General features: G+C 51.4%; 9 protein-coding genes across 9 annotated transcripts; 3 read left to right on the top strand and 6 right to left on the bottom strand.

The window, feature by feature from the left end:
* Positions 1–196: 196 nt before the first annotated feature.
* N7481_013069 (LCCL domain-containing protein) lies at positions 197–2358 on the top strand (the record flags this gene model as incomplete). The annotated part of the gene is made up of 2 exons (XM_057272288.1): positions 197–792; positions 873–2358. 2 exons carry the CDS (start codon positions 197–199, stop codon positions 2356–2358), a joined length of 2082 nt encoding a protein of 693 aa, XP_057116476.1.
* Positions 2359–2878: 520 nt separating this feature from the next.
* N7481_013070 (putative serine/threonine-protein phosphatase) lies at positions 2879–4258 on the bottom strand (the record flags this gene model as incomplete). Its single annotated transcript, XM_057272289.1, has 3 exons — positions 2879–3121; positions 3177–3664; positions 3724–4258. 3 exons carry the CDS (start codon positions 4256–4258, stop codon positions 2879–2881), a joined length of 1266 nt encoding a protein of 421 aa, XP_057116477.1.
* A 333-nt stretch (positions 4259–4591) lies between these two features.
* Positions 4592–6480, bottom strand: N7481_013071 (tRNA threonylcarbamoyladenosine dehydratase; the record flags this gene model as incomplete). The annotated part of the gene is made up of 3 exons (XM_057272290.1): positions 4592–5826; positions 5910–6012; positions 6091–6480. 3 exons carry the CDS (start codon positions 6478–6480, stop codon positions 4592–4594), a joined length of 1728 nt encoding a protein of 575 aa, XP_057116478.1.
* Positions 6481–7796: 1316 nt separating this feature from the next.
* On the bottom strand, positions 7797–8176 carry N7481_013072 (uncharacterized protein; the record flags this gene model as incomplete). The annotated part of the gene is made up of 2 exons (XM_057272291.1): positions 7797–7830; positions 7887–8176. 2 exons carry the CDS (start codon positions 8174–8176, stop codon positions 7797–7799), a joined length of 324 nt encoding a protein of 107 aa, XP_057116479.1.
* Positions 8177–8800: 624 nt separating this feature from the next.
* N7481_013073 (glycoside hydrolase family 43 protein) lies at positions 8801–10174 on the bottom strand (the record flags this gene model as incomplete). Its single annotated transcript, XM_057272292.1, has 2 exons — positions 8801–9547; positions 9605–10174. The coding sequence occupies 2 exons, from the start codon at positions 10172–10174 to the stop codon at positions 8801–8803; spliced, it is 1317 nt and encodes a 438-aa protein (XP_057116480.1).
* A 3297-nt stretch (positions 10175–13471) lies between these two features.
* Positions 13472–14572, top strand: N7481_013074 (glycosyltransferase family 32 protein; the record flags this gene model as incomplete). Its single annotated transcript, XM_057272293.1, has 1 exon — positions 13472–14572. The coding sequence occupies one exon, from the start codon at positions 13472–13474 to the stop codon at positions 14570–14572; it is 1101 nt and encodes a 366-aa protein (XP_057116481.1).
* A 1392-nt stretch (positions 14573–15964) lies between these two features.
* On the bottom strand, positions 15965–17370 carry N7481_013075 (cAMP-dependent protein kinase; the record flags this gene model as incomplete). The annotated part of the gene is made up of 5 exons (XM_057272294.1): positions 15965–16200; positions 16234–16687; positions 16760–16884; positions 16952–17041; positions 17121–17370. The coding sequence occupies 5 exons, from the start codon at positions 17368–17370 to the stop codon at positions 15965–15967; spliced, it is 1155 nt and encodes a 384-aa protein (XP_057116482.1).
* Positions 17371–18079: 709 nt separating this feature from the next.
* On the bottom strand, positions 18080–19048 carry N7481_013076 (V-type proton ATPase proteolipid subunit; the record flags this gene model as incomplete). The annotated part of the gene is made up of 8 exons (XM_057272295.1): positions 18080–18116; positions 18213–18298; positions 18365–18449; positions 18509–18615; positions 18682–18764; positions 18850–18862; positions 18925–18942; positions 19001–19048. The coding sequence occupies 8 exons, from the start codon at positions 19046–19048 to the stop codon at positions 18080–18082; spliced, it is 477 nt and encodes a 158-aa protein (XP_057116483.1).
* Positions 19049–19940: 892 nt separating this feature from the next.
* Positions 19941–23697, top strand: rom2 (putative Rho guanyl nucleotide exchange factor (Rom2); the record flags this gene model as incomplete). Its single annotated transcript, XM_057272296.1, has 2 exons — positions 19941–23552; positions 23614–23697. Coding segments are annotated over 2 exons (3696 nt in total), but the record flags the coding sequence as incomplete, so codon positions are not given.
* Between the last annotated feature and the right edge of the window lie 355 nt (positions 23698–24052).

Raw genomic sequence — 24052 nt, forward strand, 5'->3', positions numbered from 1 at the left:
GTTATTCCACTTGAGCAGGTCAGAAACGAACATGAAACATTCAATGCTTCACCAATTGCAACACCTCGTCGATCATCACGCCAGATGACTAAGGCGAAATACGGGCCCAGAAGATATTAGCAGCTTGGCATAATGGAGTCTCCACGTCGTCTCTTCACGATCACTTCTTTCACTTCGAAGTCGTGGTCGTGCCAAAATGCGACTGCAACTAGGACCCGCAGGCGAGCAACAAAGGGACGAGTCCCCATCTTCGCTCAGCCATTCCGACAACCCAATCACTGCGCCCGAGCGGCGGCTAAACACGCGATATCAGGATGCTGAGCCTGAGCCTGAATCTCAGGGCACGCGTGAGCCTCGCTTCAGCAACGATTCAATTGGCGATATAGAATTGGGCAATGTGCCCTTATTACCGGATGATTTTGATCGTGGTAATTCGTTTGAGTCCACACTCTCGGATTTGGATTACCAGCACCAGGATTTGCCTAGGTCAACCGCGACGGCTCGCGATCCGCCGTTTGATTGTTCGAGCTCTTGGCTCTTTTATCAATGGCTTCGTGGGCCAGTGCCTCCCAACATTTACCACATTGAGCCGTGGTTCCCACAGTGGCAGGCTGCGCCGGCGCGTCTGGTCGATCGGTGGGTGAAGCGGCCGACGGCCAAGATTGCGTTGTTGGTGAGCGTGCTGATAATTTGGATTGCTGTCTTTTTCTCTTTGGTCAAATCTTCTATCTCAGACCAAGAGATTTTGGGTTATGGACAACCGGTTAAATTGTCGTGTCACGCGCGCTTGTGGTACGTCAATCTCACCTTAACCGCCTTAAGATCGGGCTGGGGGTTTGAATCGGAACCGAATACTGATTCTTTTTTATTAGGAGCAATGCAACTGAATGCGGTCTGAATGGAGATCTTTGTCGTCCATTTGATGACCAGTCCTTCGCTTTTCGCTGTCCATCTGGCTGCTTGGCCGCCATCCTGCTAGAGCCCTACACTGTAGGCGCTGAAGAGTACAACTACCGCCCCCTTGTTGTCGGCGGTAGGACTTTTAAAAACAATGGCCCTATGAGCGGCCATTATCGTGGTGACTCGTCTATTTGCGCATCGGCTCTCCACGCAGGAGTTATCGATGATGCGACAGGTGGTTGCGGTATCCTTCATCGCACTGGTCTACAGGATAAATTTGAAAACGTGACAAAGAATGGAATCGGTAGTATCGATTTCCAGTCCAATTTCCCCATGTCCTTCAAGGTGACCCGACAAGCCAGCTCCTCGGGATCCAGCGAGGCCAAGCTCGTCGAGTGCTCCGACATCCGCTGGTCACTATTCGCATTTACTTTGGTCGTGACCATCATCCTATCCATGACCATCACCTCGCCACCGGCCTTTTATGCCTCGATCTTCTTCATAGTCTGGTTCCAGGTGGCCATGGCATCCGACCCACCATCCTCGTCGGGCTACTACAGCCTCGTCTCGACAGGACTGGGTCGGTTCCTGCCAGGTGCCTTCGTAGGGTTTGTTCTATACTACTTCTGCGTCTGGCGCACACTACAAAACCTGGACGCACATCTCGACAAAACAGTCCTCTGGCTGGGCGGCTGCTGGGTTGGCGCCCTAAACACAGATACCTTCGACCGCATCCCCATCTCCCGCCTCACACCCCACGACCTCGAACAACAACCTGGCGCGATCCCAGCTCTGATAATAATTATCAGCTGCCTGATTTTCATAACCTTCCTCCAAGCCTGGGGATTTCGCTGCGAGGGTCGCTTCTTCTCCCAACTCCGCGTATACGGCGCTCTCGTCCTGGGCGTCCTCATCCTCGTCGCCGTGCCAAACATGAATCTCCGCATCCACCACTATATTCTCTCCCTTCTCCTCCTACCAGGCACAACCCTCCAAACTCGACCTAGCCTTCTATTCCAAGGTATCCTGGTCGGTCTTTTCATCAACGGTATCGCGCGGTGGGGCTTCGACTCCATCCTCCAAACACCCGCTTCCCTACTAGACGGCGGGCGTCTAGGCACAATCCCTCCAAACATCGACCCGCCCCAAATTCCAGACCTGAACCACGTCATTTTCAACTTCCCCGACCTTCCTCCTTCCGTCGACGGTATTGGCGTCATCGTCAACGATGTCCTGCGCTACCAGGAGTTCAAGTCTAAGGACCAAAGCTCGATTCCTGCATTGGATTGGAAGCGAGAACATTCGGGCCAGGAGGAGTATTTCCGCTTTGGCTATGTGCATATCAATGCCCTTGGTGGCGTTTGGTATGAGGATTTCTCCGACGCGGCGACCTGGCGGGTTACTGGTCAGTATCTTATTCCCGGGTCCAATGCTACCTCGGGGTATAGCCCGGAATAATTGGATTTGGTTTAAGATCATGATAGACCGTGGTCTGTTTGGAAAGACATTTGTAGCATATATCGAGCGTTGGTTATATAGATCGGTAGGAGTTTAGATGTCGGAGTTCGCGCAGATAGAGTGTAAACCTATTTTCTCTTCCCTTTGGCCGTCTATCAAGATACCAGCCCTGGAGTAGTATGAACAGAGAGTAGCCAGCCTTGGACGTGTCTACTAGAGATTAGTATTGGCACCTGGGCAGTTTCGAGTCTAGATTACTTGTACTATGTTCTTGAGGGCAACCTTGGAATTGTGTTCAAATAGTATTCATGTTCAGGTATACTAGTATAGACAAAGTCAATATGACACACGCCACAAGATGCAGCAAAATAGAATATACCCGAGAAGCAAATCTCAAACACTCTGCATGGTGATTATGTATATACCATGAGCCGCTGGAACCAAACGCCAGCCCGTAGATGCAATAGTGAAGGGCTAAGACAATATCAAATCAAAAAAAGACACAAGAGGCTCTCTTCTTTTAGCCCTTTGAGTAATTACGGCATTTAACCTGGACGATGTTTTGCGTCCCATCATCTTCGATGACAAGCGCGGTCAATTTACCACCTTTCACACACCCAGAGTCGAGGCCCTTGGCATATGTGCGAATTTTGAGCGAGGTTTTGGCGTCGTGGCCGTAGATGACGGTCATAAGCCCGGAACGGGGGTCTTCACTTGATGACGAGAGACTCTTCTCCAAGTTCGACTGGTGTTTATTAAACATCTGGATCATATTAGCACGAGTTGCTCCTCAGCTTGGAATGGCATGTCTTTCTTACCTTGGCCCATTTCAGACCTTCACTCGATTCACTCGGCACATGTGTATCGACATCAATGGTTCGCATTGTCATCACAAGAGACGGATCTTGCCTCTCAAGCTCCACGCCCGGAACAATACCAGCATGAACAACAATGACCTGGCCCATAGTGGGAATCTGGCCGACATTCAAAATGACCGGACAAGTTCCCAACCACTCCGCCTGTTCATCGCTCAAAGCGCGAGCCAAAGCGCGTTCCTTCAACTGTTTCTCGGTATAAAGATTGATGCCCACATCTTGCTCCTCCGCAAAAGTCTGCGTATCCGCCATTTCCTTCCGCAAAAGTAAGACTCGGTCTTCGTGGTTTCCACGCACACACGATGCCGACAACTCTCGCGCCATGTCCACAACACCGTTACTATCGGGCCCCTTGTTGATCAAGTCGCCCGTGAAAATGAGATGGTCGCCCCCCTCGTTGGAGAAAGAGACTTTCTCTAGAAGCTCAGACACTGTACCACCATGTCAGTCAGCACTGTGCACTATCGTCCGCCGATTCGACAAAACCTACATTCATCCTTACACCCATGTACATCTCCGACAACAACCAAACGTTTCCGAGACCCTGCACCAAGAGTCTCCACGTCAACCGGACCACCGGGGAGGAATTTCGGGTCCAGGGTCTGAATGAGAGTCAAATCATCAAACCTCGGCAACGCATTTGTCCCGAACCACCCAGTCGTCCTTGAACTGGCGTCCAGAGCACGAGATATATCTGCGCGGTCCTGAAGATGCGGCGAAAGAACCAGTCCCCAGCCTGCCCAGCCAAGTAGGAAGAGCGTCAAGTATATGATCACGTATCGGCGGAATCGTGGCGCCGCAATGACTGACAGGGCCATTTGCACCCAGCGCGGGTGCTTGTCTTCGTTTGTGGAGGTGAGAGGGTGGTAGGCTGGGGAGGAGGATTGCCATGCATTGCGCACGGAGTTGATCAGGGGTTTGGAGAGGCGGGAGAACCCGTTGGTGGAGCGTTTTCGACCGTGGTGGTGGAAGGAGTCGGCATCGCGATTTGGACCTTCAAGTTCGTATTTGTCCTGTGAGGCCATGATCACGATTCCGGAAGATGAGTCGACATGGACTGAGATGTCAAGAAGAAGAAGAAGCACGGAAGAGGAGAAGGATTGGGGGTGTCAGCCACGATGCTTGGCAAAGACGCAGTTGTCAGTTGTCCTTGTTATCCTTGGCCGCATTGGACCGGGGAGTGTTGGCGGACTCGGATTCGGAACTGCCACGGGACCCGCTTGAGGCGTGTGGATCACCGCTGATCGACCCGCTCAGCCCATAAGGCTACCATATTTACTACTCAAGGTTGAATTGGAAATTCAAATTAAATGCTCTACCAGTCATTGGATCATGATATCTTATCCCATCTACACACATCACCGATACTGCTCTAGCTCATCTGCCTCCTGTCGCCGCAGGTTCACGCGTTGCAGCACTGTCTCGTCATAGAGCTCCTCGACCTTTTTATCCCCACGTAGAACCTCACGTTCGTGACGGGTAGCCTCATCCTTGGTCATGCAAACCAGATCCTTGAGATCGATAGGAATATACTTCTGTCCTTCTTTCGCCATATCTGCGTCCACGGCAAATCCACGCGCTGGGATTTCCCACGGCATCAGCACCAGGCGATTGTATAAGCCACTGATGGCACTTCTTCCCCGCCACACTTCCTCCGTCAAGTAGGCAATATCGTCCTTGCTGACTGGCAGGCGGAGACCGGTGGGGTCTTCACCAGCCATGTGTCGGTTCAGCTTCTCCATGGCACCTTGAAAGGAAGCCAGCATACCATCGTACAGCTTCTCCCGGCCTTTCGCACCTACAGTGTAGTCGATCGGGTATCCTGATACACTGCAGATGACATGGTTGGCGACAGTGTAGCCAAATACCGCAGGCATGGTTCCCAGAACCGGAAGAATGCGAACTCGGAAATCGGGGAGAACACCCAGCTCGCCAACTTTGCCCTTGGCGAATTCATCCTCGGGGAGAGGCAGTAGACTAGCCTTTCCAGGACCGGGCTTCTCGGTCGAGAATACTGTCGGGATTCCAGAGCTAACGCCCTTGGCCTTGAGTTTGCGGCGAGTGCTGCGCGAGAGAGGGTCATCCGTGCTGGCTGAAATATCGCCAACAACGACACGAGTTGGGTCTGACTTGCAGCCTGCCCCCATGGACGAGATGACAGGAAGCGAGTGGGTGTGACAGTAGTGTAGCAAGTCGACCTTCGACGTGATATTGTCGATGCAGTCGAGCACGTAGTCTGGTCGTCGTCCCTCTCCCTCGTGTGTCAGAGTCCAAGGTCCAAGGAGAGAATCGGCTGCCTCTTTGCCGAAAAGTTCGTTGCGGCAGTCGAACATGACCCATGGAGCGATTTGCTCCAATCTCCTCCGAATACAGTGTACCTTCGATGTTCCCACGTCAGCCAGTGTGGCCAGCGCATGGCGGTTGAGTGATGAAAGCGTGACTTGGTCGAAGTCGATGAGACGGATCTTGGCCACGCCTGAGCGAGCTAGTGCGGCAGCGGCATGCGATCCAACACCACCACAACCCACAACAACAATGTAAGAAGCTCGGAGCTTCGCAAGTCCGTCGTCGGTGAGGAAAACACGGTTCCGGGCTAGTTGTTCCAAGATCAGATCTATTCATCACGTCCCACTCGTTAGCTTCATTGCTTCGCCAGAGAGGTGTGAACAACAATACCATCGTCATAGTCGCCTTTCTGCGCCCGACGAGCTAGAGCTGCGCTACGCTCATCCTCCTTGCTCATTGGAATTCCATTGTCGGCGATACCAAATTCTGTGAGCTTTGATTATGGTCAGCATTCTTCCATCGCGAATTTGGCACCCTGCAATCCCCCACCAGAAGAGCTTGAAAGTCTTACCTTCTCCGCATGGTGCGCTTCGTCAAGGGTCGGGATAGAAGCCTTGAGGTCATGAACAGCCTCGGTCCGCTTATAGGCCTGATATCCAAAGATTGCACCGGCGACTGCAGCTCCGGAGAGCACGGCGGTTGTGGCAAGCTGATTATTGGACGAACCAGCCTGGCGATGCAACCACGAAGTCATATTTCCAAGTACGCCTTTCTCTTCCGGCTTTGGTGTATCTCGGTCTCCTTCTGCGTTTCCGTCGGGAGCTTCTCGGTCTTGGGGGAGCACTCGGTGGGGATTGCGCTCAGGCTGGGCAAATCTAGTATCCAAATCGTCAGAATCAAATCCATAGTCGAGATCACCTTCATCAGGTGCCTGCCACCACCTAGAGCCTGGGGGAGCCATAGTAGAATCTGACAGCGTCCAGATCTGGGCAGCACTCACCGTTCTTTAGGGCCGGGTAATTGGGCCTCTATTATAAGAATGCGCTTCTGCAGGCCATGTGCTCATCGGTTCCACCATTGGAGCGATTCGGTTGCAAAGCGGTGAGCCCGAAGCCGCGGCCCTTTTAACGCCAACGTCAAACCTGACGACGCGTTTCTTTTTCTCCGCAGCAATATCTGCATCGCAGGTGAGTCGTCGCAACAGCTGGTTGAAATTGGGGAGATGGTCGCAAACTGACATTTTCTGCGTAGATGTGGAAAATAAAGCATCACTGCTTTTTTCAGCCTCAATGACGATAACCATCACAAGAGCTTCTCACGACACGTCCAAGAAACTTGGATCAGGCGGCGGAGTACATCCCTCAATGGCCTCGCTGTTGCTCCTGTGGAAGTCACGTCTGCTTGTCTGTGGGTGACTGAGAACATGAACAGAAATCTAAGAGGCTTGCTCCAATCATCTCATGGTAGCTGCGAACCGGCCTGCCGAAATGCCCGGCACGTCCCGTGTTGACGTTGGACCTCGATGCCAATTGTACCTCTGATGAGCGTGTACATTCAGTATCTGATCGACAAAGACATTAATGAACGACTTACAATTTAGCATTAATCATCCCGACCTATTTCTCGTGCCAATCTACTCATACAATACATTCGAGTTCTTGGCAGGCGGTGCATCGCAAAATCCAGCCCTAACCACCAATTCTTCCCCAATTCGCAATCCCACCCAATGACGAGAATCCCCCGTCTAGCAACTACTCCGAGGCAATCCATTTTCATTGCTCCGTCTGTATACCCCACGAGGGCAACGGCGTTGAGCATGCCGGTGACGAGTGACAACCAAAAGGTAGTTTTCAATCCGAGGGTGCGGCATTCACATTCACTATCTGATCTATGGGAGGCTGGCGCTCTTGCAGCTTTCGATCTATCCAATCAATTCAATTCACCGTGTCATGTTTTCCATTGTCTTCCATTGTTCCTGTCGCTGTCGCTGGCGCCTGAAGTGTACGTCACTGCCAAACCAATTAAACTTGTTCCCCAGTGAATGTTTCTTCCAGAGTAAGAAGGCACGTCCAAAGTAGGAAGGCACGCAATGCCTCTATCCGGCCTCACTTCGGCCATGCAAACGACTGAAGGGGGGGTCACACGTAGTGAGGGCAAATAAATACCCTGCCCTGCCCTCAGATCTCTCTTCTTCTTTATTCCCTCCTCCACACCCTTGGTCCTCAGGCCGTCGAGCCGAGCTCACTCTCTTCCCTCTTCTCCTGCCCCTACCCCGTCTCACTTTCGACTGCCCTTGAGCTGGAGCTCCGGCCTATGACTGAGGCTATGGTTGCGCTAATCTTTCACAGTTCTTTTTCGTACACTTACTCGACTGGTGTACGACGACAATCGGGTTCCTCCTCCTCGACTGGAAGATCTCGACGCCAGAAGCAACGGGTGGTTGGGAGGTGCTTCTTCTTCGACTGGAACGACAGCCGCCCGGCTCCTCCTACTCGACTGGAAGCGACAGGAACCCGCAGACTCCTTCCTACGGCGTCTGGAAGGAGGGTAAGGAGGGTCAATCCATGGACAAGATCTATTGGATAACAGGTGTTGGACTCGGAGCTGCACCGGCAGGGCAAAGTGGGCGGAGGCTTCGGCCCTCCACGCTCTGACATGGTGTTTTCTTCGGTTTGATTCCTGACTACTTAGTGATGAAGTCAAGACACTCATGGAAAAGAGACCGCCTCACTCTTCGGAGTGGAATCGGATGGTCTTCGCTGACTTAGCTTTGCGCTTGAGAATCTGAGGGCAGTCGAGAATCTACAATTTTCCTTTCCTGTTTCCCTTCTTTCTGTATCAACTTCGAGTCGAGAATACAACTGTTGGTCTGAGATCGTTTCCATCTTGTAGTGCTTCCTTTCATTGTAGACTCGAGTAGCTTTTGGATCTCCTCATGTTCTCTAGTAACTGCTTCTGTCCCGAACTTCAACCTCTCTCTCCGCAGCACGCCAGTGACATGCACAATCCTCAACATAGACGACACGGTGCACGAGATGACTCGGTAATAGTGCGCGCTCGCACTCGGCCTACTCTGGAATCTACATGCGATTGAAGAGATCTTGGAGATGGGGAATGAATATTCAATTCATCTTCTATCAAAACACCTCCTTACTTGCGAATATGCCCATGAATCAACCATGCGCGGGTATCATCTGTTCGACAAAGCCACGAACGCTCAAAACGCCAGATGCAATGCTAACACTAACAAGCAAAAACAGACAGATCACGCCACACCAGCCTCAAGACGAAACACTCGAGGTGGTGTTGGAACTAGTATTCGTCGTGCTGTTCCCAGAAACCTCGAACTCGAGAGACGACAAGACGACCGTGCTGTTCACGGCTCGAATATCGATCGCCGAGGCATACATACATCTCCACCCATCACAATTCGCATGAAACACCATCTTCGTCCCATCCTTCGAGATTGTGGCGCCGCCGGGCGCTTCCAAACGGAAATCCGTCGTCTGCAGGAGTGGCCGCCCGGCTCTGGTATAGGGTCCCTTGACGGACTTGGCGTGGGCATACTTGACATTGTACCCGAGCGAGGTGAAACAATGCGACGAAAAGAAGAGGAAATACGTGCCATCAGCTGTGCGAATGATATCCGGAGCTTCGACCAGCGGTCCATCGGAATCGTTGATGTTGAGGATGGTCGTTGGCTCGCCTACTTTCGTGATGCCGTCACTTTTCAACTCTTGCAGCATTATAGGGACGGAGCTTCGTGGAAGACGGCTGTTGCCGCAGTATCCTCCGCTACCTACGCTGTTCCCGTCGGCTTTGTATACGACGTATAAGGTTCCGTCTGTGTCTTTGAAGGGTGATGGGTCGATTGCGCCGCCGTATTTGTGTGGGCAGGCGAGGGACTCGTTGAGAGGTATGTACGGACCAAGCGGGTCGGTGCCTTCTGATACGGCGGCTCCGATGCAGTGGTGTGTTTTGAAATCTTTTGTCTGACCTGCGTAGTAGATCACGAACTTTCCATCGTCCTGTGCGAATTGTCAGCTATATCGATCTCGGTGATTTGGACGATTTGTCCCTCTTACCCGCTGAATCGCATCTGGTGCCCAGTGGTTGACACTACGCTCCCAACCGCCGAGAGTTGGCATCGCGTCATAGTCGTGGTGCAGAGTCCAGTTGACAAAGTTGGTGGACGTGGCCACAGGGATGTGGATAGTGTTCGGATCATGCTTCTTGGGATTTGTTCCATAGGCATACCATGTGCCGTTGTGTTCGAGAAGACCGGGATCTGGGAAGTTATGGATGGCGAAGACGGGACGATTCTCCTTGATCTTGTAACTGGGGTCGTCATGATTCGAATGATACAGATGGTATGTATCTCCCAGGTCCGGTTTCTTCTTTCTCGTGAAAATGATCGGAAGAGCGATGATGATGGCGACTAACCCGAGTCCCACGAACAATAGTGCACTGAATATTCCAATTTGCCCTCGCGACCAGGGCCGCGCAAAGAGGCCCTTCTTTTCACCTTCGCCTTCGTCTTGGATATCCCCCGGCTGCTTCGATTCCAAGTCCGCTTTGCTTCCCTCGCTGTCTGACAATTGCCCTGCCGAGGCTTCGCGAGCATTGGGTTGCCCAATTGTGAAGGAATTCGGCATTGTGTCGCGCCGAATGAACCTCGACTGCGTTTTGCTTGAGAAGTCGGGTAAATTTTTGACTGAGATAACCGGCTGGCTATAAATAACTTGCACGGGGAAACACCGACTCGGACACTACCAGATGTGTGGCAGTGCGAAAGAACGAGTGAAATAGGAAAAGTGTACACAAGTTAGAACGATGCTGCCCATTGCAATCCGTTGTTTCCCCACCCCTTCTGAACTACCTGTGCTGATCCCGGGGTCCAGGGTCCAAAAAGGAAGAAATAAACTACATGGTACATGGATGGGCGAGCGACTTTTTTATAATAACCAGGGATGTCTAGAGCATGGGGGCGGCTCATGCGAGAATCAAATGTGAAACGGGGATTGATGGGCCGATCCTGTGACAGGATTGGCTTACAGCAAAAGATACCAATCTGGACCCCTCCGGCTGTAAGGTTTTAATGGGGGCGTGGGGGCAGATGCAGGGCCATTCAGACTGTGAAAAGTCTTGGAAAGAGGGGTCTTTCTTTTGATTGAGGCGCAGACGAAATCACACCAGTGTTGACGGCAATGAGACCATCAACCCCCAAGGGAAAATCCCTTGGGGGCCAGATAGGGCGGTTTTGGAGATACTCGTACCACTACGGAGTACAGCTGGGACACTCGCTGACTGTGTCGAAGAAGCTAAGGCGCAAGGAGAAATCGAGTCTTGGCTAAGCTTTTGTGGTCGGTCCATGAGGAGGCGACCGGGCCAATGGACACGACGAAAGATGATTCTGTCATCCATTCTTGCCGGTGGGCTTCAATCTAGTGCGGGCCCCTGTTGATCCACGCTTGGATCTCTCTCGTTGCTGTGTTCACGCTGTTCCGTCTGGATAGCTCAGATGCAGTCGAAGAGCAAGGTTTTTCTTTATTGAGAAAATCTTTGCATGGGCGAGATCATTCCGATTTACGACCTCTGGATTCAGTCACCCTTCGAGTATCTCCTGCGTCTGTTCTCTCAGTCTGCTCGTCCATTGGGGATAACTCAGGGCTCCCGGGAGTGTGGGGAATCGTGGCGTGTCTTCCACCACTGGCAAGCGCCGGGACCATCAGGCAGCATGATTGAATCGATCAACATACTCCGTACTCCGTTCGAATTACGGAGATGTTGAGAGAATTTACATTTGATGTGGTGATCTAGTTCTTGCTGGGCCAGAGTCGAAACTTCCGCGATGTCGAGCGTGATTGCGTTTTATCCTGGTCCTCCTGCATCATCATCATCATCATCATCATCATCATCATCATCATCATCATCATCATCCACCTCGACAAACCGTTTCTTTCAAGTCCCTATCTTTCTAGGTCTGATGTTGGGTAATCTGGATGGACAGTATTGGTGATAGACTCTTTCTAGACAATCCATGAGCCATAAAATGTGCAAGCAAAACGCTGTGACTATCGCCTGGTCAATGCTTCTGCGAATAGCTTGGAATTCTCGAGAGTTGCTCGCTCGAGAGTGCAAGCAACAATATTTGTGGCCGGCGAGTCTAGTGTGCATATTACTACGTAGTAGTATCGGCTTCTCCCTTGTCTATCTGTTCCATGTGACCGGTCCTCGGAGTAAACTTCGCATCCAAATGTCTTCGACCGCGCGAAATCGCGGAATCAGGGTCACCACAACAAAATCTTTAGGGTTGTCGCCCCTTTTGGCCTCGGCTCGAATCCATCCTAAGGAATATTAGTAACCGATAACATTGCTTCATGATTACTAGACTCTACTAGTAGATAGTAGTAGTATATATGTGTAGGTTTGTATAGAGAATCCTAGTGATTTGCGATATGTCTATTCCCAGATTTTGGAATTCTGACCGCTCGTCACTTAGAATCAAGGTATACGTCCAGTGGCGTCTATCGTTCACCGTACCTATTGTCAACCTTGGAAGTCAAAGCTTTGGTTTCTGTTGCCTCGTGCTAGCAGTGTGCGTGCGTAACCGGAGCTTGGCTGGCTTGGCAGTCCCAGCGCGCCGAAGCTTGTTTGACCAAAGTATTCGCAGTGGCCGGTTGCAGTTTCTGCAAATAAAGCAAGGCCGGCTCTTCTGCTAGTGCAGTATAATACAGGCTCGGGGCTAAATACAGCTTGTGAGTTCTATATAGTGCCCAGGTGTGGCACTAGGACCGGATACACAGCTCAGGTTCATCATCGGTGAAGAAGCCCCCTGGGATACTACTAGTAGTACTACCTGCTGGCTCCAACTCTGACACCTAGTGTACATGAAGTGTCTCCAGGGGGAAACCCAAGGGCGCAGATGAATGTTTCAAGTCTTCGAGAAAAGGCCGATCCCATACCTAAAGGGGCGTTGGACTACCAATACTGCGTAGTGACGACGCAACTATCCGACGCCAGTCACGCTAGCAGGCGCCTTCAAGAAGAGAACAGACCGAAGAAGACATCCATGGAGAAATGACAATCCCCGTGAAGTTGCACAGTTCAACTCCAATAGGAAGCTCAGGATCAGCTTATCAAACTGCTGTGTTGAGCCTCGTATCTGTCTCCAATTCGAGAGCGATCGCCCCCGGGGCCGCAATGGCGCAATCGTGGGGAACAACTTAAACTGGATTCAGATTGTCAGATATCACTACGAGTAGTTTAAACAGACTTGTTCACCAAAGGGTCACAATGAGGGAAACTTGAAGAAGAAAGATTGCCGAAAATAATTCCGTAGTCTCGGCGGCTGCAAGTGCGGGCCACGTGAAAGGGATCCACCAGCGAGATGAGATGTTGGCGTTGGCATACGCAATCTTCCCACGATTCGTCCACTTCCAACCCTGACCGTTACTGACTAGTGCGTTCACGAGTGAGAGGGAAACCATTCTGGCTTCTTTTCTCATTCGAACTCTTCTATTTTCCATTTTATATATTCCCTTGTGGTCGGGCCCAGGTTCCTGATCGATACTACCGTGTGGTACCTCCTATTTCTGTTTGCGGCGGGCGTCGCATTCTGGAAGACACTCTTACTAGCACGCTACACCAGCCCCAAGGAGAATACCGCCATGCCAATTCTCCGATCGCCTGAAGCTTAATCTCAGAACGCATACCTACGATCCTGCCCCGGCAACCTAATTGCCTCTCGGATCGCATCCCTCTTGAACCGAACCGAACCAAACCCGACTCGAATCGCCGAGCTTCGCGCCTTGCGCCTCGCCCTCCCACGCCACCCGCAGAGGTCCTGGTTAGCAGCCCGACTCAACGGTGCGCGTGGCTGTCGTTATCCTGACAGGGGGGGCTAGGAATTAGAACTGGTTGCACGGTCGCACAAAACCCCGCTGCCCACCATGCCGACGCTCCGAAAGGCCGTATTCGCCGTTATCTGCCTGGTCGCCTTTGTATTCATCATCCGCTCGACCCGGCCGGCCACTGACATTCCTGGGGTGCCAGGATATAAGCCCGTGCAAGATATCTTTGCAGAGGAACAGGAATTGCTGCTCAACCCGAAAAAGAAAGCCAAGTCCCGACAGCAACAGCTGTTCGGCCCGGCGCTAACAGCCCCGTTGCGCGATCGTCTACGCTACCAATTCCCTTACAATCTCGAGCCCCATTTCCCTGCATATATCTGGCAAACATGGAAGTACGCACCGTCCTCGAGTCGATTTGATCGAGACCTGCGCGAGGTCGAGGCGACATGGACGGAGATGAACCCATATTTCACCCACCAGGTGATTGGCGACGACACCCAGCGCCATCTTATCGAGTATCTATACGGATCGATGCCGGATGTTTTTGAGGCCTATGACTCCTTACCGCTGGCGGTGATGAAGGCGGATTTTTTCCGGTACCTCGTACTACTTGCTCGCGGTGGAGTCTATAGCGACATCGACACCCGAGCACTCAAGCCTGCTCATTACTGGTTACCAGAGGAACTCGACCGCTCAACAATCGGATTTATGGTCGGTATCGAGGCCGATCCCGATCGACCGGACTGGCATGATTGGTACTCACGTCGCATCCAGTTCTGTCAATGGACTATTGTCTCCAAACCGGGCCATCCGATCCTGCGCGATATGGTCGCTTATATTACAGAGGAAACGTTGCGCATGAAGAGAGCTGGGATTCTCAAGGTTGGCAAGATGGATAAGACTATCATGGAGTTTACGGGGCCCGGAGCCTGGACTGATGCGGTCTTCCGCTACTTCAATGACCCGAATTACTTCAATATCGTGTCCGGGGAGAAGAATGTCACCTATGAAGACTTCTCCGGTCAAACTACCCACCGCAAAGTCGGCGATGTGGTCGTCTTGCCAATTACGAGTTTCAGCCCTGGTGTTGGACAGATGAACGCGGGCGATACCGATCATCCAATGGCCTTTGTAAAGCACAATTTCGATGGTAGGTCATTTCCCCCCATTTCACATCTTTTGTTTAACCCGAAATCATAATCTAACGATTTTTCTTTCTCCAGGCACGTGGAAGACGGACCCATCTCTATGAGGCAAATTCTCAACACTGCTGTTACACCAAAAGTCCCATCTGTCGCCGCTTTGGATGCTTTGCTTTAACAATACCCTTGTCCTGCCTTTCCGACGAGATATCTGCCCTATGCCTGGCCAAACAAAGAAAGAAACCCCTTGTTTGAGCATCAGCCAACATATTGCCGAGTCGAAAACTGCGAGACTCTACCGGCCACCTTCCTCCCCCTTCCCTTCTCACCAACTGTGACCATTCTTGTCCTCCTGGATATCGAGCTGCAAGCAGCCTTTTTTTGGATACGTCCCAGGCATGGACAATGTATTTATCATGATGAGCGCGTCCATGTTTCACGATCCGTAGTACATATGATTCCCATACTTATTATGTTTTATAAACTACCCCTTTTTTGTTTGCTTCAAGCTTATTGCTCTTTCGACGTTCCAATGACTAGATAAAAGAACCTTCCAAGGCTTGAGAATATATTTTTATCCTTGATTGATGCTTGACTTCAAAAAATCTTCCAATTTTAGATACTACTATGATACTACTACCCAGTACTAGTAGTACCAGTAGTGGTGGTGACGGTGCGAAAATCTTCTTCAAGTTGGATCATGGACAGGGAAATAAAATTGGAGTATCTCCGAAACTGAAGTTGAAGTAGTAGTATATATATATACTTGTCGGTTTGTGCAATCATTCTAAGCATAAACCCAACAAAAAAGGTGAAAAAGAAAGAGAAAAAAAAAACACGCCACTTGATTATTGCGTCCCTATCTTCAGGCTTTGAAATGTCCAGGCATAGCTGTGGCATTTTTAGACAGACCGGTCGATGATAGATCAAAGCCGAAATAGAATCGCCAAGTTGGGGACTATTCGATAGACCAGGACTATAAGACTCGAGAGCAGGCTAGGCGGTGACTTCAAGGTAACGGCAGAGCTAGAAGGGAATCTCGTGCTCGTCAGATGACAAGCGTAAATTCCCTGATTTGAAAGTGAGAGAAGGTATAATCCAAAGAGATTACCCTGGGGGTATAAGGTATTGTGCGAGCGGGGGTATTGTAGGAGGATAGTCGCCATCCAAGGCGAAGGTAAGGGATATCGGGTCAAGGGTGAAGTTACAGACTTTCCAAGGTTGATAATAGCCCAACGAAAGAAAAACTGGAGGTGGTCACGCATTAACCGGCTTTAGAGACCCGGGATGATGCACGTTGCTGTGTCCAATAGCGACGGTGACGGCGACAGCCCGGTGGGTTGTGCGGTCTCAGCCCAACCCGTGTTGAAAATATATAGGTTGCCGAAACGAAGTATATGCACGAAGCAACACGGAAGAGAGAAGATGAGAGAAAGAGCCTCTCTTTTTATCAAAAGTCGCTGAAAAGAGGCTCAAACTTCTTCTTAAGGTCATCGGTGTAGAGGTTTTGATTTCGGTTGTCGGAGTCCGGGTATTCTTCAAAGTTACCCGTATCCGCAGGATGTGATACTCGGGGAATGATCGGGCCTTTGACGCGGTGATAGAAGAGGTCGTCCCAAGCAACACCTTGGAAGAAAGGGTGGGATTTGACTCGAGCCGAGCCCCCCCCGATATATAGCCCAAACGCTCCGACGGGTTCGTTTTACAGAGCAAAGAGACAATATTTTGCGCAGCGGGGGGGCATGTTCGGTGGAAAACGCAGGCGTCCCTCGACAATTTGTTCGTAAATACGCATTGGACTTTGGTCCCAAAATGGAGGTTGCCCTACAAGGAACTCGTAGATCAAGATTCCGAGAGCCCACCAATCAACAGCGAGTCCGTGGCCGCTGTTATGAATGACTTCCGGAGCCAAGTATTCCGGAGTACCACAGAGCGTGTAGGTTTCCCGGTTGTGTACTTGTTTTGCGAATCCGAAATCGACTAACTTGATATGGCCATTTGCGTCAAGTAGGATATTCTCCGGCTTTAGGTCGCGATAAGCCACCCCTTGTACGTCATGGAGGTATTCGATAGTCATGGTGATCTCGGCCGCATAGAACTTCGATGTTTCTTCGTTGAAACGTCGGGCGCGTCGGAGATAGCTGAATATCTCGCCTCCGGGGCAAAAATCCAACTGCTAGCGATTAGACTGCTGCAAGAACCCGTGGGGCCAGGAGTAAGACTAGGTAAGAGAGACCCAACGTACTAGCATATAAAGACATTGTTCATCCGAGAAAGATGCGACGAGGGTTGTGATGAAAGGGTGTCCGATTACTGCGGCGAGGGTTTTGCGCTCGTTGCGCACATGTTCAACCTGCTTCAGCTTGATCACTGTTTGGTGATAGATCGCATGGTCAGCGCTGATCGCATGCAGATTTGCGATAAGGACCATACTAACCATCAGCCTTGCGCAGAACCTTCAGCGCATACACCTTGTTCTTGTCCGGTTGATCTTTCAGTCTTGTGAGGGAAACTCGAGCGAATGTGCCTAGCATGTAGCCAAAGAACGACGGTGAGATTCTATAAAAGACGCATGCGGCTTGGGAGGGGAGGAAGGGAGTTCAAACCTGTGCCTAGGGTCTTCAAAAGGACAAAATCATTCAGATGCAGACTTCGCGACGAGATCGAGAGCTGTCTTTCCTCGCGGCGCTCAGTGACAAGAAACGGGTTTGCGGATCGCTGCGGAGGACGGCCCGACTGAACGAGGTGCTTGTCTCGCTGGTGGGTATCGCTTGGGCGCATTTCGTTGGATCTTGAGGCGATAGTACTGCCTTGTACATCACCTGGTGCCGAATGTTGGAGTGCTCCGGTGGCCATTGCAACAGCAGAGCATAGTAGTCTTCCCTCCGCGACTCGGACGGAAGATCAGGCAAAAGAAAAGAAAAGTATAGGAGCCCACCCGGTTAGCGCGCCACCAGTTTCGCGTCGGCAGCCAGCTTGATCCGGGGGCGATATTCAGACCAACACAAAGGTCATTTATAGAATAAGGATCCCCTGGGGTAAAAGCGCGGAGAAGAATGGGAGGGGCCTTTCGCAAGGATCGCGGGGCAGAAGAGATGGCAAAAGGAGAGTTCTGCCAGCTCTGACGTATTTCTATGGGGGCGGGGCTACGGTCTTTCCTAGTTCAGTCCCGAGGTGAGCGAGAACGACGGTGATAAATCGGAACTTGAATCTTAATTCTTCGGGCTTGGGCCCTGCTATTCGTCCCGAATTTAGTATATGCGAACATGTGGCCCCCTTATAATACATCCCGAAAAATAAAAAGAGGAATAAGAGAAGAGTTAAACAGCAATAGAGTCGTTGCGATTCCAGAGCCAGCCAGCCCGGATCGGGATTTAGGATCTGAATCTGGATCAGGGTCTGGGTCTTGATCCTGGTCTCGATCTTCTAGCGCGCAGGGCCCTCCTGTCGCCAATACGCTGGGTGTGGCCTAATGCGATCCACCTGTGGACGGGAATCATGCAAGTGCGCGAGAGGGGGAAGCGATCATAGAGAAGGCGTTTGCGAAATGATGAAAAGCGCGCGCTCAAGACTTCGAGTTCAGGATGAGACCAACAATCAAACTAGTATCGAGTTAGCATCATGGTATCACAAAGGACCTTGAAGACGGCTTATTCCCGGGCCTTCTCCTCGTTTTTCCTCTTCTCTAGCAGACATACCCATAAAGACCAAGAACTTCGCCGAAAATAAGAATCAAGATCATGCCCACGTAGACACGGGATTGTTGCATGTAAGCCCGAACACCCTAGTAATTTATTAGAACCAAAATATCTTGCGTTTGCGATCTCGGAGGGAAAGGAGGAGCACATACTGCATCACCAACAATTCCAATCGTGTAGCCGGCCGCGATACCGGTCAATCCGACCGACAGGCCAGCTGCGAGATGCATAAACGAACTATATCCTCTCCGTCAGCCACCAAGTCCTCCACTTCCAGGTTATTTCGTCAACCATACGTGTATAAGCTCAGGTTGTTTGACGGGCTCAGTGCTTGCGAGATAAGGACGGCGACGACAAGACCATAGACTGCAATGATACCGGACATGACAACGGGGATGAGAGACTGCAGGATCGATCGAGTTGGTCAGCTTGTGTTGCATCGGAACCGCCGAGAGGTGGATTTGCTTGCCTTCATGATCAAGTCAGATCGGAATGTGCCAACACCTGCAATACCAATTCCCGACTTCGCTGTGCCGTAAGCTGCTCCTGCCGCTGTGAAGCTGTCAGCTGCGTGTCCCCATCGCTCCCAATCAAGAATCGACAATTCCACTATCCACCAAGTTGAGAAGCCACATACATCCGAAGACCATCTTCACCGCCAGTCGTTAGCATTCATTTTATCGGGTCAGAATCGAGGAGTGTCGGAACTCACTGCAGCAGCAATGCCGGCCTAGAGTCGTCTGTTAGTATAGTTGCACGGAAGCTGGAGCTCATGGGAGACCACTCACAAAGGAGAAGAACGGGGCGAACTTAGGAGCGAGCTCGCTGTCCGCCATGATTGAAGATGTATCGATGTATGGGATGTTGTGAGGAAGCTTGAAGGAGAATAGAGAGAAGGGGGGGGGGGGAGGAAGTAGGGTTGAGAGGGAGGTGGGCTTGAAGGTAAGTAAGTTCAACGTAAGTCCCGACTTGTTGCTCCTGGCTGCTGCTGCGGTTGTTGCAGAGGGTCACTTGGCCCGCCCGTAGCGCATTGCCGCGCTTCTCTTCGGGTATGTGACAATACCATACCACCTCCCTCTCCGCCTTTATCATCCCCTTTGTATGCCGTATCGTGGGAAATAGTAATGGTTATACCACCCGTCAATACGTCTACCTCCTCTCCTGGCCGCTGCTGGTTTCCCCCCCCAATCTATCGCTGCATTTTCAACAATCACCTCCCCTCCTTCTCTCCTCCTCCCCCCCTCCGCCCCCCCACCATCCACCCACTTTTCAACTCTCTCTCCATTTCATCCTTTTATTCTCTGGGCTCAGGGGAATGCTGAGGGTATGAGATATCAGGGAGCCCTGACTTTGTTGTGCTCACGGCTCCTGGCACTCCTCGACCTTTAAATCCCGACAACCCCCCCGTTTACTCCGGAGGGAAGCTATTGACTTACTGAGGACCGACCTTACATAGAGACGACTCTCAAATACTCTCACTAGGCATCTTATACCTCAGTGAGATCGCCGTTATCGCCAGTCCCCTCCATTCCCGTTGTCTACGATCTTTGAACAGAACTCTTGCGACGCCCTGAACGCTCTCTACGATCGACCCGGATACTCTTTACTACATCTATTTCCCATCCTATCACCATACAACATAGACGTCGTCGCCCTACGAACTTAGAAATACACATATCTCTCGATTGATCGCTGGTGTGGTGAACATGGCGGATTTGGGGGGGTCAGCGTAACCGGAACTACCGGCCCTATGGCCCTGCCTCGAATACACAACGGGATGCCGCCTTCAACGATATCTTTGGGGGCGTACCTCAGGGAGGTCGCTCACAGACTATGAACTCGCAAACCCCACAGTTCTCCCAGGGTCGTGCTCACACAATGTCGTCGCACACCGTGCAGCCCCAATTCCAGAGGATGCCACCGCCGCCAACACGACAGGTCCCGAATGGATACGGACCGCCGCCATCTGCACCTCCAAATGGATATCCTCCACCGCCGCCTTCAGGGCAATACCAAGCATATAATCCTGCGGCTGGGTCCGGGGCCGCGACAATGTCGTCGCAACCACCACAGCAGCCGCGACCGTACCCGGGAGCGGGGGGACGTTTCGCTTATCCTCGACCCCAACGCTTGGATTCTAGACCAGGCCCGCCACCCCAATATGCGGATCCACGGGATCTGGGTCGGCCGATGCCCCCTCCAGCCCTGAATTCAGATGCGACGAGATCTCGATCGATGGCGAAACTCAATGGACCATCCTACCCAGCCGTCCCTCCTCCCGCCCCACCTAGCAATTTCAACCATACCTCCGCGGCTGCCTCGCGTCGCGAGCCTTACTACTCTGGATCGAGTATGACTCAATTGGGCCGGACGGTTCCAGAAAGACATGGCAACGAGCGAGCCATGTCTATGACCACCTATGCGACGGAACGAGAAAACCCTCACATCTCTTCTAGTGGAAGAGCGATCCCGTCTCGACGCCCACCGTCGGGTGGTCATGATCCATTATCTGCGACGGCTCCGGCCCCAGTCCCGGTCCCGGTTCCACAGCGCTTCGACTCCATGCCTGCCGATGTACCAGCCGTCGCCGATGGCTATGCCAAGCCTCGTCCGCCCAGCGATGCCTCAACTCGATCTCGCACGATGTCGATGGCGTCGACGATCATGCCGGACCGCACATTGAGCGTCCAGAGTGGAGCAACCCAGGGCTCGAATGGCCAAACAACCCTTGTTTCAAGCAATTCGCGTCGAAACAAGTTGCCTGTCGTTTATCCTGCTCTTCTCTCGCGTGTTGCCGATGTGTTTCGGGAGAAGGCCCCATTGGGTGAGCGACAGAAAAACGGCCTTTCGTACCAGAATGCTTTCTCCGGTACCGACGCCGTTGATCTGATTTCTCTCATCATCAGAACCAATGATCGCAACCTTGCTCTGCTCCTTGGCCGCGCATTGGATGCACAGAAGTTTTTCCATGACGTTACTTATGACCACCGCCTTCGAGATGCCCCCGGAGAAGTCTATCAATTCAAAGAGACCATAGGCGAGGATACTGTCAGCTCGGAAGTTAATGGAGTGTTCACCTTGTTGACTGAATGTTACTCTGCCACCTGCACACGCGACAGTCTATGCTACTCCATTGCTTGCCCCCGACGATTGGAACAGCAATCAAGACTGAACCTCAAGGTTCAGCCGGTTCTAGGAACAACTACCAAGGGCACCTTACCCATTGATGACGACGATGACAATGATAACCAAAAGTTGTGGATCAACATGGTTCCGAAGGAGGTATCCGACGCCATAGATGACAACGAGAAGAAGCGACAAGAGGTTATTTTTGAGATTATGTACACCGAACGCGACTTCGTCAAGGACTTGGAATACCTTCGAGATTTCTGGATGCGGCCCTTACGTGCCGCGGGCCCCGCGACAACTTCACCCATTCCAGAGCATCGACGGGAGAAGTTCATTCGAACTGTTTTCGGTAACTGCTTGGAGGTGCTCAAGGTCAATGGCGGCCTCGCTGAAGCTCTGAATTCCCGCCAAAAGGAAAGCCCTGTCGTCAAGTCTGTTGGTGATATCTTCCTCTCGCATGTGCCCAAATTCGACCCTTTTATTAAGTATGGTGCAAACCAACTCTACGGAAAATACGAATTCGAAAAGGAAAAGTCATCGAACGTAGGCTTCTCCAAATTCGTCGATGACACGGAGCGTTTGAAGGAGTCCCGCAAATTGGAACTGAACGGTTATCTCACCAAGCCAACCACTCGATTGGCCCGGTACCCCCTTCTTTTGGGATCGGTCCTGAAGTATACAGCCGACGATAGTCCCGATAAGGAGGACATTCCAAAGGCCATAACCTTGATCAAGAGCTTCCTGTCCCGTGTTAATACCGAGAGTGGAAAGGCCGAGAACCATTTCAACTTGGTGCAACTCAATGGCTCGCTCAAATTCAACCCGGGAGACTATGTGGACCTGAAGCTTACTGAAGAGAACCGACAAATGCTTACCAAGATGGCATTCAAGAAAACCACCGCTGAAAGCTCAGAGGTGACGGCATATCTCTTTGACCACGCAGTCCTTCTTGTTCGGATAAAAATGGTGAACAAGCGTGAAGAATTCCGAGTGTATAAGAAACCCATACCGCTTGAGCTTCTGGTCATCCCGCAGATGGACGAAGTCATCCCTAGGGTTGGAATTTCGAAAAGACCTTCCTCGAGCCTCTTGTCTAACAAAACGTCCCCGCTGCCTCCCCCTGCCAAGGACGGCCAGCTGCCAATCACCTTCCGTCACCTTGGTAAAGGTGGTTATGAGCAGACTGTTTACGCCACCTCCCCAACCCAAAGGAGGAAGTTCATTGAAATGGTCGAGGAACAGCAAAGGAAGCTTTGGGAGCGCAACAGCAACTTCTACAACAAGACAATTCTGAGCCAGAATTTCTTCTCTGCTGTTAATCGGGTGAATTGCTGTGTTCCAGTTGATGGTGGACGGAAGCTGGTTATTGGTACCGACAGTGGCATCTATATTTCTGATCGCTGGCCTAAAGACAAGGCGGCCAAGCCGAAGAAGGTTTTGGAGGCTAGCCAAGTTACGCAAATCGACACTCTGGAGGAATATCAGTTGCTGCTGGTTCTGGCAAACAAGACCCTCTCATCTTATCCCATGGATGCTCTTGAGCTAGGGGAGGACAACAAGAATGCCCTTGCCAAGCGCCCGAAGAAGATTCAAGGCCATGCCAATTTCTTCAAGGCGGGTATCGGTCTCGGACGTCATCTTGTCTGCTCGGTGAAGACTTCAGCTTTGTCCAGTACTATCAAGGTCTACGAGCCGATGGACAATCTGGCCAAGGGCAAGAAGAAGTCTGCTGTCAGTAAGATGTTCCAGAGTGGCCAAGATACTCTCAAGCCATTCAAGGAATATTATATCCCAGCCGAATCATCTTCGATTCACTTCTTGCGATCTACTTTGTGTGTTGGTTGTGCTCGTGGTTTCGAGGTCGTCAGTCTTGAAACCACCGACACTCAGTCCCTCCTGGATCAGGCCGATACATCTCTTGATTTCGTCGCACGCAAGGAGAACGTCAAGCCCATCCATATCGAGCGTATGAACGGAGAGTTCCTCCTCAACTACAGCGACTTCTCCTTCTTCGTCAACCGCAATGGATGGCGTGCTCGTCCAGACTGGAGAATTTCGTGGGAGGGTAACCCGACGGCATTTGCACTTTCATACCCTTATATTTTGGCCTTCGAGCCCAACTTCGTTGAGATCCGCAATGTGGAAACGAGCGAACTGATTCATATTATGACGGGAAGGAACATTCGCATGCTACACTCTTCCACTCGCGAGGTATGTTGGCCATATGGCTTCCCATCCTCATTCAACCATGTACTAACACAACTTCTTGCAGATCATCTATGCCTATGAAGACGAATCAGGCGAGGACATAGTTGCTAGCTTGGACTTCTGGAACAAACCCCAGAACCAAATATAACCTCGCTGAGCATCCTCCGTCTCGCCGCTTCCTCTCAGCCCACCCCCGCCGAGCTGCCAGGCCAGCCCTGTACTAGCCCGGTCCAACGGCTTCGTCTTTCCCTCTCACCTCTCCAATCCCCTTCACATCTTACCGAAGTCCAAAAGAATATCTCTGTCTGGAAGACTCATTTTCCATTTTGTTTTTGTTTGTACAATGGAGCGCAAATACCACTTCTTGCGTGTCTGCTTTGTCCTATTTTCCTCCCTCCTGCTGCGATCTGCGTTACCCTTTTTGTTCCATCGTTGCATTTTTCTTCTTTTCTCTCCAGATCCCTTTTTGCCTTCTCTTAAAATTTTATTGATTTCTTCCCCCC

This window comes from Penicillium waksmanii (genome assembly GCF_028829765.1).
Source record: "Penicillium waksmanii strain IBT 27052 chromosome Unknown utg000010l:1.0-3698451.0:1.0-3701458.0, whole genome shotgun sequence".
Lineage (NCBI taxonomy): Eukaryota > Fungi > Ascomycota > Eurotiomycetes > Eurotiales > Aspergillaceae > Penicillium > Penicillium waksmanii.